This window comes from Contarinia nasturtii, unplaced genomic scaffold (assembly GCF_009176525.2).
Source record: "Contarinia nasturtii isolate CC-2019 unplaced genomic scaffold, AAFC_CNas_1.1 Cnas_scaffold_129, whole genome shotgun sequence".
NCBI classification, from domain to species: domain Eukaryota; kingdom Metazoa; phylum Arthropoda; class Insecta; order Diptera; family Cecidomyiidae; genus Contarinia; species Contarinia nasturtii.
Genome location: NW_022197486.1, coordinates 10,450,975 through 10,463,321, shown reverse-complemented (window position 1 = coordinate 10,463,321; position 12,347 = coordinate 10,450,975). Strand labels below are relative to the sequence as shown.

Sequence of the window (12,347 nt, the reverse complement as noted above, 5' to 3'; positions counted from 1 at the left end):
GTATATTTAGTGCATTCTCATATTTCCATCCCAGCTCATACATACAAACATTTCGTACGTGGAAAATTTTGAAAACACAGTGAAAATCAAAAAAAGCTCAATGAATTGAGACGATATTTTCATAGTGAACGAAACTCAGTGAAACACTGAAATCGAATCAAATCTCATGAATTAAAATGAGAGTAAATCCGGAGTAAAAATGCATTAGATTTTCCTCAGTCCATTATATGTCATTTGAATAGCTGCCGTAGCAGTGCACAAAATGTAAACATTCAAAACAGGACTGAATCTTATTTATTTTTGTGCACTGAGTATCTCCATCAATACATACTTACATAAATATCATCGGACCCTCTCTGTCTCATGATGAGAGAATGGCAACACAAAATAAAGTAAAAAAAAAAAAAAAATGAAATGAAAAGAGCTAAAATCAAATCGAACAAAAAAAATTCTTTTTCATCCAACCATTTACCGATATCGAACCGAAGGTGTTACCAGAGGCTACAATCAATCTAAACGGAAAAAAGTCGTATGATTTTGACATACAGGCGAATCAATTATCGGATATATTGTGTCGTGGTGCGACCGTTTCAAGTGTGCAATCTACAAATAATACATTGACACGTAATTCAACGTTACGCGATACCGGCGATTATGATGTACCACATCCGCATCCGTATACACATCATTATATGACGACATCGGCAACACCGCAAGCAATGAGCATTCATGGATCTAGCCCACAAGGTTTGTGTTTTATACCACACAAAATCCAAATTTTATCTAGTCCATTATTCTCGATTTATTTTTCGTTGATGTTGATGTTGTTGCCGTTTTGTTTTTTGAATTTTGGTTTCAACTTCATCTTCTATGTTCGAATTTATAATACCATATGGTATTGCGCACATATAGAGTGTTTTTTTTTTGTTGTCGCTTTGCAATCAAATTTATTTTACCATGTGCCAATATGTGTTATGTGACTCTTTTTTTGTTTGCGAAGAAAAAAAATCTTAAATAAATAAATGGACTAGTGTATGTGCGTAATGCCGAAATTGCAATTTGAAAACTGAATGGGGAAAAGCTCATTATTTTTTGACAGGAACAAACTGTTCTGGAGATGACTATTGGCTACAAAATTCTGGGCCGCGAGTTTGTTTCTCTGAAGAAATTATGAGTTTTTCGCAGCAAACAATGGCAAACAACTATCCACATCCACACACAAACAAAACAAATCACAACAATTTGCCTTACACAACATCAGGATCGGCATCGGGTTCCGGTTCAAGTCCAGGCATTAGCGCCGGCAGCGGAAGCATCGTTGGTATGGACAGTATGATTTGTACAGGACGAGGAACGGCCGGAGTTTATAGCGAATCAATGCCAATTAATTATTTGGAAGCGTGCATGCACTACGAACGACCGATACCAATTGTTCCGCCACCGCCACAAATGCATTCCGAGGATGAAATCGAACCAGCTTACGCCACAGGTACGAATTTAAAACTCTCAACTACAAATATACGGGGAACATTTGATGTAGAAGGACTTTTATGTTTTTATGGTTTCATTTTTAAATGAATAAAAAAATATGTATGTATGATTGATTATAGTTTTACGTTTGAAGAAAATTAAATGCATTTATCACTTTAATTTCATTGAATTTTGTTGTCTTTTTATTTATTTTTTTGGTTTCGTTTTTTTTTTGTTTTCGTTCATTTATGGTTCTGTTTACAAAACAATTTGGAGCATTTTGAATGCATTTTCGTGTCATGACTATTTGTTTTGACGATGGTGAAAAGTTTTGGTAAAATCGAACAACAACGATCGACAAAAAAAATCTTGATTTATAGACATTTTGCACCAAATAATCACATTGTGATGGTAAAGAATGCAATTCTATGTGATTATACTGTGTGTGCTTTGTTCGGCTTCGCTATTTTTAGTCAATCAATGTTGAAAATTATATACTTTGTGTTTATATAAGTCTCTTTCTCCCTTCCCTCTCTCTCCATCTCTCTCTCTCTCGCTCTCGCTCTCTGTGTTAGTACATAAATGCGTTTGAAGAAGCCTCCAAATTGTTGCCATTGTAACAATGCTGAATGTGAAAATAGTTTTGAAAGCATAGGTCACAATGCTGAATTTTGAAACATTTCGGAATGCAAAATAGCCAAATGCATCGATAAATGAAATTTCATGACGAATAAATCTTCTCCACACATGCACATTATAATATTTTGGCCATAAATCAAACGTTTTTTCGTTTGTGATTTCATTTCATTCATTTATTATCGCATAGTATGTTCGGATTCTTTTCTTTGGTTTTGCCGCCACTGTGAAAATAAATGTGGTTTAAGTGGATTTCATTTGATAATAATTGAGAGACAGTATGAAGAGAGATAGGTAGGGTAGAAAAAAGTGCTGCCAACAATCTACATAATCTGTTTGAATAATTTTTGTTCTTTTTTTCGCGTGTAATTTAAATTTAATCGGAATATCAAATAATATCGACACAAACTTCTCGTTGCACGTTAGGAATCAATAAAAACAAATCACGCAAAACGTTAATAATGAATAATGTTGAATGATAAGCAATGGGAGGAAATGACAGCAAATTTTAAAATTGGCGCGCTGTTTAGTTTCGATTTGAGTTGTTAAATTACATTGACGTCACCTTTGAAATTGGTGGCGCCACCGTCAGCCCAATGAGACTTGAAGTCTTCACATTCTGTCATTGATGAAAAGGGTGTGCGATAGCTGAGGGTAAAAAGGTTTTATTTGTCCATCTGCAATAATTAATTGCACACTTATCGAATTACCTATGTCCAAGAGATGGACATATGAAATGCGATCGAGATACAGAAACCAAACACGCATGGCCAGACAAGAGAAAAAGAGATCCCATTTAAGGGTATAATGTTTAATTAAAGATAGCTCAAGTGCTGCTTGATTTATTTTAAGTAGTGACGTTTTGTATAAATTAATTAATCATCAATAAATGCACTCGAAAGTATTCAGTGAGTTGAAATGTATTGGTTTTAAAATGTAGATTCGGTTCAGCAATTGAGTTCGCTTGTGCTTCTTTCTATCTCTCTCTTTCTCTCTTTCACTTCATCGCCAGTTTGCATATTGGATTTGTATTTGGTCGATAGATATACCTGAGCTTATGTGAGTACCATGATATATAATATCAGAGACGTTTGAAAAAAAATGGTTTTTGCTTTGTGTACATATATCGGGTGTTTGGTATCCTTCTATCGATGACGATGAATCGAATGTTGCGAAAAATTTATTCATTTGGCTGACTAATTTTCAACTTGAAATCGACCAAATGAACGCATGAATCATCATATAATTTTTCCACTTTATTATCCAAATCAATTGATTTGCCATTACCGAAATTGAAAGTCCTGAATACAAGCGATGCTATAAATTTCCGACTGAATAAAACGAAGGTATGTGAATAGTGTACATTTCCATTGGGGTGCTTTTTCTCCTACTATCCTCGTGTTCCATACGGAATGAATGTTCATCGATTCTTCGTTTTATACACATTGATTGCTCAACATATCAGAAATAATCCACGAAATGTAATCTATGTTTGCATATTTTCAACGTTTACAACTGCTCCAAAGGGATTTATTTTTTTTTTTGTTATTATCCACTTTGCTTTGTTCCACTTGTGCTTCATCTCCACTTTTTTGTGCACTCGATGCATAAAAAAAGAAACACCAACCGAGAACTACTGAATATGAACAAAAAATGTTTAAAAATGAGAGAGAGAGAGAGAGAGAGAGAGAAGGGGGAATAGAGTGTTTGACATCGTTTTATAGAGTCGAGATTTTGTGAGCTTATGTACTGCATTGAGTATACAATGTGTCGTAGGTCGCAATAAATGAAATGTGGTTTCTCTGATAAAATGATGTTGTTAGATATTTGCATTGACATTTATCGTATCGCATTCACACGCATCAAAGCGACTGTCTTGCATATATGAGCTTTGCTTCAAAACAGTAACAACATCAACACACTAACAAATGGCAGAGAGACAAAGACACGATGATGAAAAGGCATGTAATTTATTAATTGTTGAAAACTAACAATGGCTCATGATGTCACATTTTAGGCTAGCGCTCATAAATAAATTGCACGAACAAATCATAATCGCCTATCAGGCCGGATAAACGAAATAATAAACAAATTGTTTCAATAGCTCAGCCATTGACATTGTTGAGCCAATTGTGTGCATGTGTGTTTGTGTCGTTGTGTTTTTGCTCTGCAACTTTTGTCAGACTCTGATGGGGCCTCAGCATATATCGAGAAAATGATAAAGAGATAGAAAATGGTGGAAACAGACATCATACAACCGCAAAAACCAGAGTTCTAACAAAGTTTCCCATTGGTGAATACAACGGTCAATATTCTGAGATGAATCACACTGGAAAAAAATCAGACACACACACACACATACCCTCTCTCTAGATGTTAAAGCATATGCAGAACATACTCCATGTGGTTGAATGATAAACGATTCAAATGAAGCTCAGAATCGAAAAGACATTCCGAATCGGAGCAAAAAAAAATCTGCTTGTTTTCTCTCCAACCGAATTTCAAACTAAAGAGCTCATACACACACAAAGTAGAAATTTTGAAATTTATACCAATGCCGTCAACAAAGAAAAACAAGTGACAATCAGTATGGGAATAAACAGAGACAGAGAAAAATATATATAGCAAACGGAACAAAGAAAGTGAGAAAAAGAAACGGGCAGCAATAGTAAAACCAAGAGCAGTTGCTGCTGCAGCAAACAAAAAGTAAAACGAACAAATGACACAACACCTCCATGAAACCACATTTATTATTTCTCATATCTAATCAACGAAAGATTAATGTTATGTGCAAGTGTGTAAACGAGCACACACAGACACACAGAGCTTCACTTTTAGTATAGTGTGTGTTTTGTAGGGTTTTTTTTCTCTCGGTTTGTTATTTGCCATTTGATTCGATATATCATCGATGTGTGGTTCGGCCCGATTCTTTGCATTTTTGCTGCCACATGGTGTGGCAAAAACCAAAAATAAAAGTGGATATAATGAAATCAACATGTATCCCACAATCGCAATCGAAAAGTTGAACAATCGTTCATATAAATTGTTTCTGTTGTTCACGTCGGTTCTCTCTCTCTCACACACACACACACTTACTCGCACTCGCCCGTTTACATTTGAATTTTTACGTATTTTGTATGCCTTTATCAGATTTATCATTTATGTGCCTGGTTATTTGTTACCATTTTTCGTGCGGAGTTGTTGTTTTCTCTCTTTTATTTCTTTCCTCCTTGCCTCGTTCATCATATTTATTTTTTTGTTTGTCAACGTTTTCTTTCTCTCTCTCTCATCTATTTTTTTTTTTTTTGCCTTTTACAGTGTGTTGTGGTTGTTTTGTTTCGCTCATTTATTAAGTAAATATTGCGCGGTTACAAAATACACCATTCGCCGATAGACTAAAATTCAATCTAAATTTTACGAATTCGAATTTCAGTTGCTTGTACTTCAGCGTTTTTTTTCTGTATTTTGTCTCTTCAGATAGCCCATAGTGATCATTGCCATTTCGGCACATACTATTCTCTCAATTATTATAATCTTAACGCCATCGCAATTGCCGTCGTCATCATCACCATTTCATAAAATATATTCCAGAATATTTGTACATTTGTTGGCCTTTGGTGGTGTTTCTTGTTCTTGTTGCGCCATTGTCTTGTTTGTTCTAGTTGTTTGCCGTGTGTATTGTGCAACGCTTAACTATTTTCAGTGTTCAATTTAGTGAGTTACACATCTTTTTGGTATTATTGTTGGTGGTATTGCTACTGTGCACATTTGCTCTTTTGTAATGTCCAATTTTTGGACGACAGAGATGTAGAAAACTACGAGTCCCGTGTGTGATTTTTTTTTCAATAGACAATGAAAAACTTTCAGTAGATATTTCATGGAGCATAGACAAAAAGAGAAGTGACAAAACAAAACTTCTATAACAATAGCATTTCACGCGACACGCGAAATTTATGTTTAAATTAAAATTTTCTTTATTGCGGTAGTATTTTCGTGAATAAAGAGTCGTTTGTCGATTTCGATTGTTCGGCGATTGAGAAGGTGGATGGCAAACAAAATTGCTATGATAAAGTGTATGAGCTGGATTGTCGTTCAAGTGTTTGGATATACCGTAAATGCATAAAAAAGCGAAAGAAAATCAAAAATTGAAGCACGGAATAAATTGGTCCAATCGAAAAGTGAAATGAAATGGAAAAGGATCGGGTAACAAAAAAATGACCGTTTGGCATTTAAAAAAAAATCAAATCTCTATCACGAAAGACATTTTTCATCAATTCAGTATGCTATTTTATCGTTTTTCATGAGTGTTTGCAAAAAGCGAAGAAAATAAAATCAAAATAGCGTCAAAATCAAGCAAAATCAGCACGGGACAGCAAAATCTAATTTTGATAGACAAAAGCAGCTACAACAACAATTGCGACAACGTCGAATACGAGGACTTCGATGGAAGGGAATAAAAACGCGACGAAAAGAAAATTCCGAAGAACTGAATTGTGTTGGGTTAGTGAACGTTTTAATCGCCGCATACACACTGTGCGAGAATGAACTGAAAAGCGATATAATTTCTTTTGAGCCTCATTTCCTTCTACTTTTTCAACTTCATACAAATTACTTTCACTTGAATGCACATATACATCAATTGCTGTGTGATATGTGCACGGAAATTTCCTTCTATTTGTCACAACTTCAATTGCCGATGCAATCGGGTAAGAATATCTTGAGCCACATTTTGCTTTCGGTATTTCATTATGTCGTGCGTCATGTCGCTGTTTTTCTCCTTCTAATGCCTTTTATTTGTGTACCGTTTGAATTTGTTCGTTTGAAATTACGATTGTGTGTTGTTTTATCGCTCTTCCGTTTGTTCTCCACTTTTGATATGTATGTTTGCTCATTGCATTTGTCAATTTTATTGTGATTTCAACAAATGATCCGATATTCGATTAAATGAGATAATTCGATTCTACTTGATTTAGAAATAAAAACTGAGTAAGAGAGCGCAAGGGACAAAAGTACGACGACGACGACGACGACGACGAAACAGAGTGGCAAATTATACGGACGTGCTTGAATTTCGAGAAAACAAACGAGTCAGATACATCGAAAGACAGAGCGTTCGAAAAGGATAAAATAAAATAAAAAAGGGACCAAATGCCATGTCGCATCTACAGCGATGCTACAGCATTCGAATGCATATCAAGTGGATCACATGGAAAAGAACAAAAGGTTCATTGCCGCATAAAATCTATCCAATAGCTTATACAGATATTTCTGTGTATGTTTTATTTTTCAACAAAGATAAAGCCTCTGTGTACGTTTCCTTTGCTGTCTGTTTGTTAGTTTGCCTTTCGATTGTTATTATTTTCTCTATTTTGTTTAGCGTTGAAACGCAAAAATGATTGTGTCATAAAAATTATGTGCAAACAAAAGTGTTGCATTAAATATTTTAGGGGATATAACACTGTGTGCGCGGTGGCGCTCATTTTTACTCCTATCATTTTTTTTTCAGGGCTTCATTCGCGCATGCAATATGTTTATTCATGTTTTTGTTTTTATTGTTTGATGTGCATCACTTATACAAAAATAGAAACACACACACACAAAAGCTCTTAGATCGACACATTGTCGTTCATTTGTTTTGTACGCTGTATTCGGTCGTTCGTTCGTTTATTTGCTCTTTCATGAGTTTCATATAAATAGATGTGCTGCATCATCATCATTATTAGTATGTTTTTATTCCCATTGCTCCAGTACCTGTTCGGGCTAAAATGTGTTTTAATTCTCACCACTTTGGCATTATACGCTAAGGATGATAAGCGCGTAAACTACTGCCATCATCAATTCCTTTTTTTGCAAGGAAAGATAGGTGATGATAGCTATCAAAAGAAAACAAACGGCATTTCCATCATTTTTTTTGTCGATGGCCCAAATCAAATGGGTAGACAGTGTGGCTCCTTTTACAATATATATCAACGGTATTGTGAGTTTGCGTGATACTTACGTCGCATCGGACAGAATAAATTGATTAGCTGGTATCTCTGTCTACTTTGGGTATTTGTATTCGCATGAAATAGAGATAACGATATGGCATCGATTTGAAGCAATTCGTTCAACACTTTTCCGCTGGTCGTTGATTCATTGTGTTGTTGGCCCAAATTGAGCCATGAAATTTGGTAATATCAGTCGATATTATTAAATCTGCCACTTGACTGCTTCAAGTATAATGCATATAAATGCTATAGCACAGTTATATGTGCGTAAATTAGAGCACTTTGAAATGCAAACAAGAGAGATAACAACGATTCAGATTTATTTTATGCACATACACGCACAACGATGCCCAAGAAATATAACGAACAATATGATGAGAAAATATAACGCACTAAAGAGATAAAAATGGAAACAAATGGGTAAATTGATGCGTCGTCGTAATAAATTCAGCACATGCAACTCATAATTTATAAGAATATCGGCATTTATTTTCTATTGACTATTGTTCTTGTCGTTTGGGTGGTAAATTTATACATTACATTACATTACCTGTCGAATTTGACTTCATAATACTATCGTTTGGAATATTTTAAGATTTTGTTGTTGTTTTTTTGCTGCCAAATAGGTGCGATGTAGAGAAAGACAGACGCAATATGGCATATACTGAGGTAGTAACACTGAGATTGATGTGGGTAAGCGTCAACAGACGCTTTAAATGTACGCATACACGTACAACAATGCATTTTTATCCACATAGCCAACCAACTCTGGCTGACCGGATTGATGTGGAAAAAAGCTTTCTGTCTCTGTTTTCTGTTGTCTATCGCTTTGCTCAATGTTATTCTCAATAATCTCTTCGTATATTTAGAGCGACTTGGTGTTTCAACGTCATGACGGTTTAACCATCTTTCAACCTAAAAATAAACCCTTTTGTTAATTTAACACGTCGTTTTGTTGGCCAAACACCTCACTATTGCCATTATCATTCATGGAAAAATCCACGTTCACTGAAATGTTTTCATGTTATTTACCTAGAAACTGTTGGTGCTGATTGTAATTGACGTGGTTGCCGTCGTCGATAATGTTTTTTTTTTTGTTGATATTGCTTCTGCTGTTGGTGTGCCTTTTTTTCTTCAACTACTCTTCGGTTGTGGCAATGGCTATTTTGCCACCGAATGGCCGACATAATTTATATAAACCTTTCGTGGCATTGGCTATACAAAATTTTCGCAATTTTCACATATCTTTTTCCCTCGCTATCTCCACCATTCGTTCACTTTTGGCTTTGCTCCTTATTATACTAATAAAATCCACTTGCCACGAATTCACCACTTCACTTTTGCACCTCTCTGCATAATCATCATATTTGTCCGCAATTTGAATGCACTTTTAAGAATTTCATCATTTTATCTTTCCTTTTTTTCTTCGTTTCCAGCTCTCTCTACATTAAATGACAAAAACAAATTGTTTGTTTTTTTTCTGTCATCCACCAATTCGAAATCAAATGCACCAAGAAAGTTGTTTGCAGAAAATTTCGGTCGATGAATATTATCTTCATTTTGTGTTCTTTTTTCCTTCAGCGAAATACTGCAGTATGATAGCGTCATTATTGTTGCCACTTGAAAGCAATCGTAAAAATTAGTTTTCTGCTGACTGATTTCAAGGGGGAAAAAGTTTCGCCTTTCCGGCGAGGCCGCAATAAAGAAAAAAAATCGAGAAAAATACAATTTATTTTTCTTCGTTTTTATTATTATTCGCAGCTCATCGTTCGAAATTGTTGTATATTCATGGTTGGATTGAAAGTTCTGCAAAACCAAAATGTGAGACTTTAGCAAAACGAGAAGACGAAATATTATTTTACTCTTTTGATCTTTCACACCAAATGAAAAACGGTTATCTATGCATTATCTGTTTGTTTATCAATCGCCCTCGGGCCTTTTATTATAATATCCACTATAAACATACGGAATACTGCATAATATCAGTTGAATAGAGTATTCACACTGTATTACCGAGAACGCGGAATATAAAATTGATGTGGAAAATTCTGATTCTCTCTGATTTTCTCTCTCTCTCTCTTCTGGCGTATACCACCCAATCTTTTATTGCTTGATTTTGTTGTTGCTTGTTTCATACGATGGGTTTCTTTTCTGTCTTGCTTAGACTTTTCTCTTTTGTATGTTATTCTATCGCCAACCTATTAAAGGCCAGCACATAACATCATAATGTCGAGCTTAAGAATATTTACATATATTTCAATGCTCCCAATTGGTGCTCACACCAGAAGAAAACAAATAAGCTTTTTTTTCATCTTCTTCGGTTGATGTTGATTATGGTCCGAATTCCAGAAAGTAGTTCACCATGTTTTTCTATTATTTAGTAAAAAGCAGCAAACAAAAATATGATTTTTTTTTATTTCACGCACACATACATTACTATAGTATTTTTTTAATTTTAATTTAAATATTTTTTTCATTGTAATTGATTTTTTCGGTAGGGTTTTTTGCTGTGTTTAGTATGAAACAATTTACTTAAAAAAATTGTCAACAGTCTACTGGTCCTTATTCAGAATTTCATTAGCCAAATTCATTTCGTTTGGTTTGAAATGTTCACGGCTTCAATTTTGAGTTGTTGTTTTTTATCGTTGGTTTATTCATTTATATTTGTTTGAAGGTTGAACAAAGTTCGCATGAGTAATTTTCTGCAATTTCTGGCACACTGGAGATTGTGCATGCGAAATGCGATATTTGTGGATGTGAAAGTATGTAAATAAAATCCGATTTATTTTGCAATTATGTGAAAATTTGAAAAACCCTATCGAACAAAAAAAGAATGAACGTGTTTGGAATAAATACAAATATTTTAACACGCAACCAAAAAAAATGTTTATAATTTTCGTTAAATGGCCAATTAAAAAAATATCATCCAATAAATATTAGTCGCCAAAATGTTTATTTGTAAAAGCAACGACATATCCAGTAGGCTAATATTCATTGAAATTTTCGATGGAAAGGGCTGCAATGATGCGAGAGCAGTAACCACAAAAGCATGCTTGCTTTGATATATTACAAAATATTTATAGAACTTTGATCAGAGCAGAAATTCGCATGGCATTCCAAAATAATAAATTTTCACACTCTCCCGCCCCGCCGCCATTTGACGCGACTTGTTCTGACTCGAATTATTTATAGTTTATTGGATGCATATATTGAATTAATATTCAATATACTAGAAAAGCGCACCCAACCTGAAATAAATTTATGAATATTTTAGCATTTGCATTTTTGCATGCTAGCCATGGGATATATTTAAAGGAATAAAAAAAGTTCTCTATGTTTACCTTCACATTGAGTGTATGTGTGTGTGTGTGTGTTTGAGAGGGAGTGAATTGGAGTGAAAAGGGAGAGAGTCAACAAAACTTCATGCTGGTAGAAGAGACTTTTGTTTATGTATGCGGTTGAAGACTGAGTTGAAAAAAAAAAACTAGTCGAGGTAATTTGCGGTCATGGGACAAGTGATTAAAACTAGCTGACAACCAAATGAGATGCTATGCCATTTCTCTTATTCCATTTAAATTTTATACTTAAAAATTCTGTTAGTAGTCTGCCTCAAATCACAGTTGCTTTGTCTTGTCGTCTTATTTCTCATTCTTGAATCGAAAACAAGCTCTTACGAGGAAGGAGAGCTAAGTTGAAAATCCTCTTGGTTTTTCCTTTTTTTAATTTTACCGTATATTTCTTTTTCTCAAGCCGGAGGTTTTTATTGCACTGCGTATTTCTACTTCTTTCGCATGCGAGTGTGATTTAAAGCATTTACGTTTTTGGTGGTACACTCGTAGACTGTGGTTGTGCGCCACAATTAATGAACAGCTTCAGTGTGATGTCAAAGTGGAAACTAGAGGAGTGAACGAGTTCATCATGCATGAACAGTGCATTTAGCTCAGAGAGAAAGAAAATATCCACTTCCACTGCTCACATAATAGATTTAGTCCGGATTTGTCAAGAAGCATGTGTATATTTAGTGTTGGTCTTTGACTTGGTTATTCCAATTGCGTCAGACAGAAGAGAAAAACAAAAAAAACTCTCTCACACACACACTAGCTAGCGAGTATCACTTACAGTCGGCTTTCAACGCGACTCGATTTAAGAAGCGCCATCTCTTTCACGCCAGGTTCTCATATATTTTTTTCTTGCAAATATTTTTTTCTTGCAAAATTGTATAAATTGAATAAGTTTTGCAATAATAATAACGAA

At 34.7% G+C, this 12,347-nt stretch overlaps 1 protein-coding gene across 7 annotated transcripts in view; it reads left to right on the top strand.

Annotated features, from left to right (window-relative positions):
- The window catches only part of LOC116340411 (atypical protein kinase C), a 55,953-nt gene that overhangs the window by 20,135 nt on the left and 23,471 nt on the right, over positions 1-12,347 (top strand). For 3 of the 7 annotated variants that reach the window (XM_031766900.1, XM_031766894.1, XM_031766907.1), the window contains exons 4-5: positions 489-747; positions 1,100-1,489. The exons of 2 other annotated variants lie outside the window; for them this stretch is intronic. In XM_031766900.1, coding sequence (XP_031622760.1) covers positions 489-747; positions 1,100-1,489 — 649 coding nt within the window. The remainder of the gene's footprint in view (positions 1-488; positions 748-1,099; positions 1,490-12,347) is intronic. 2 more of the 7 variants (XM_031766915.1, XM_031766939.1) reach the window with 2 other exon arrangements.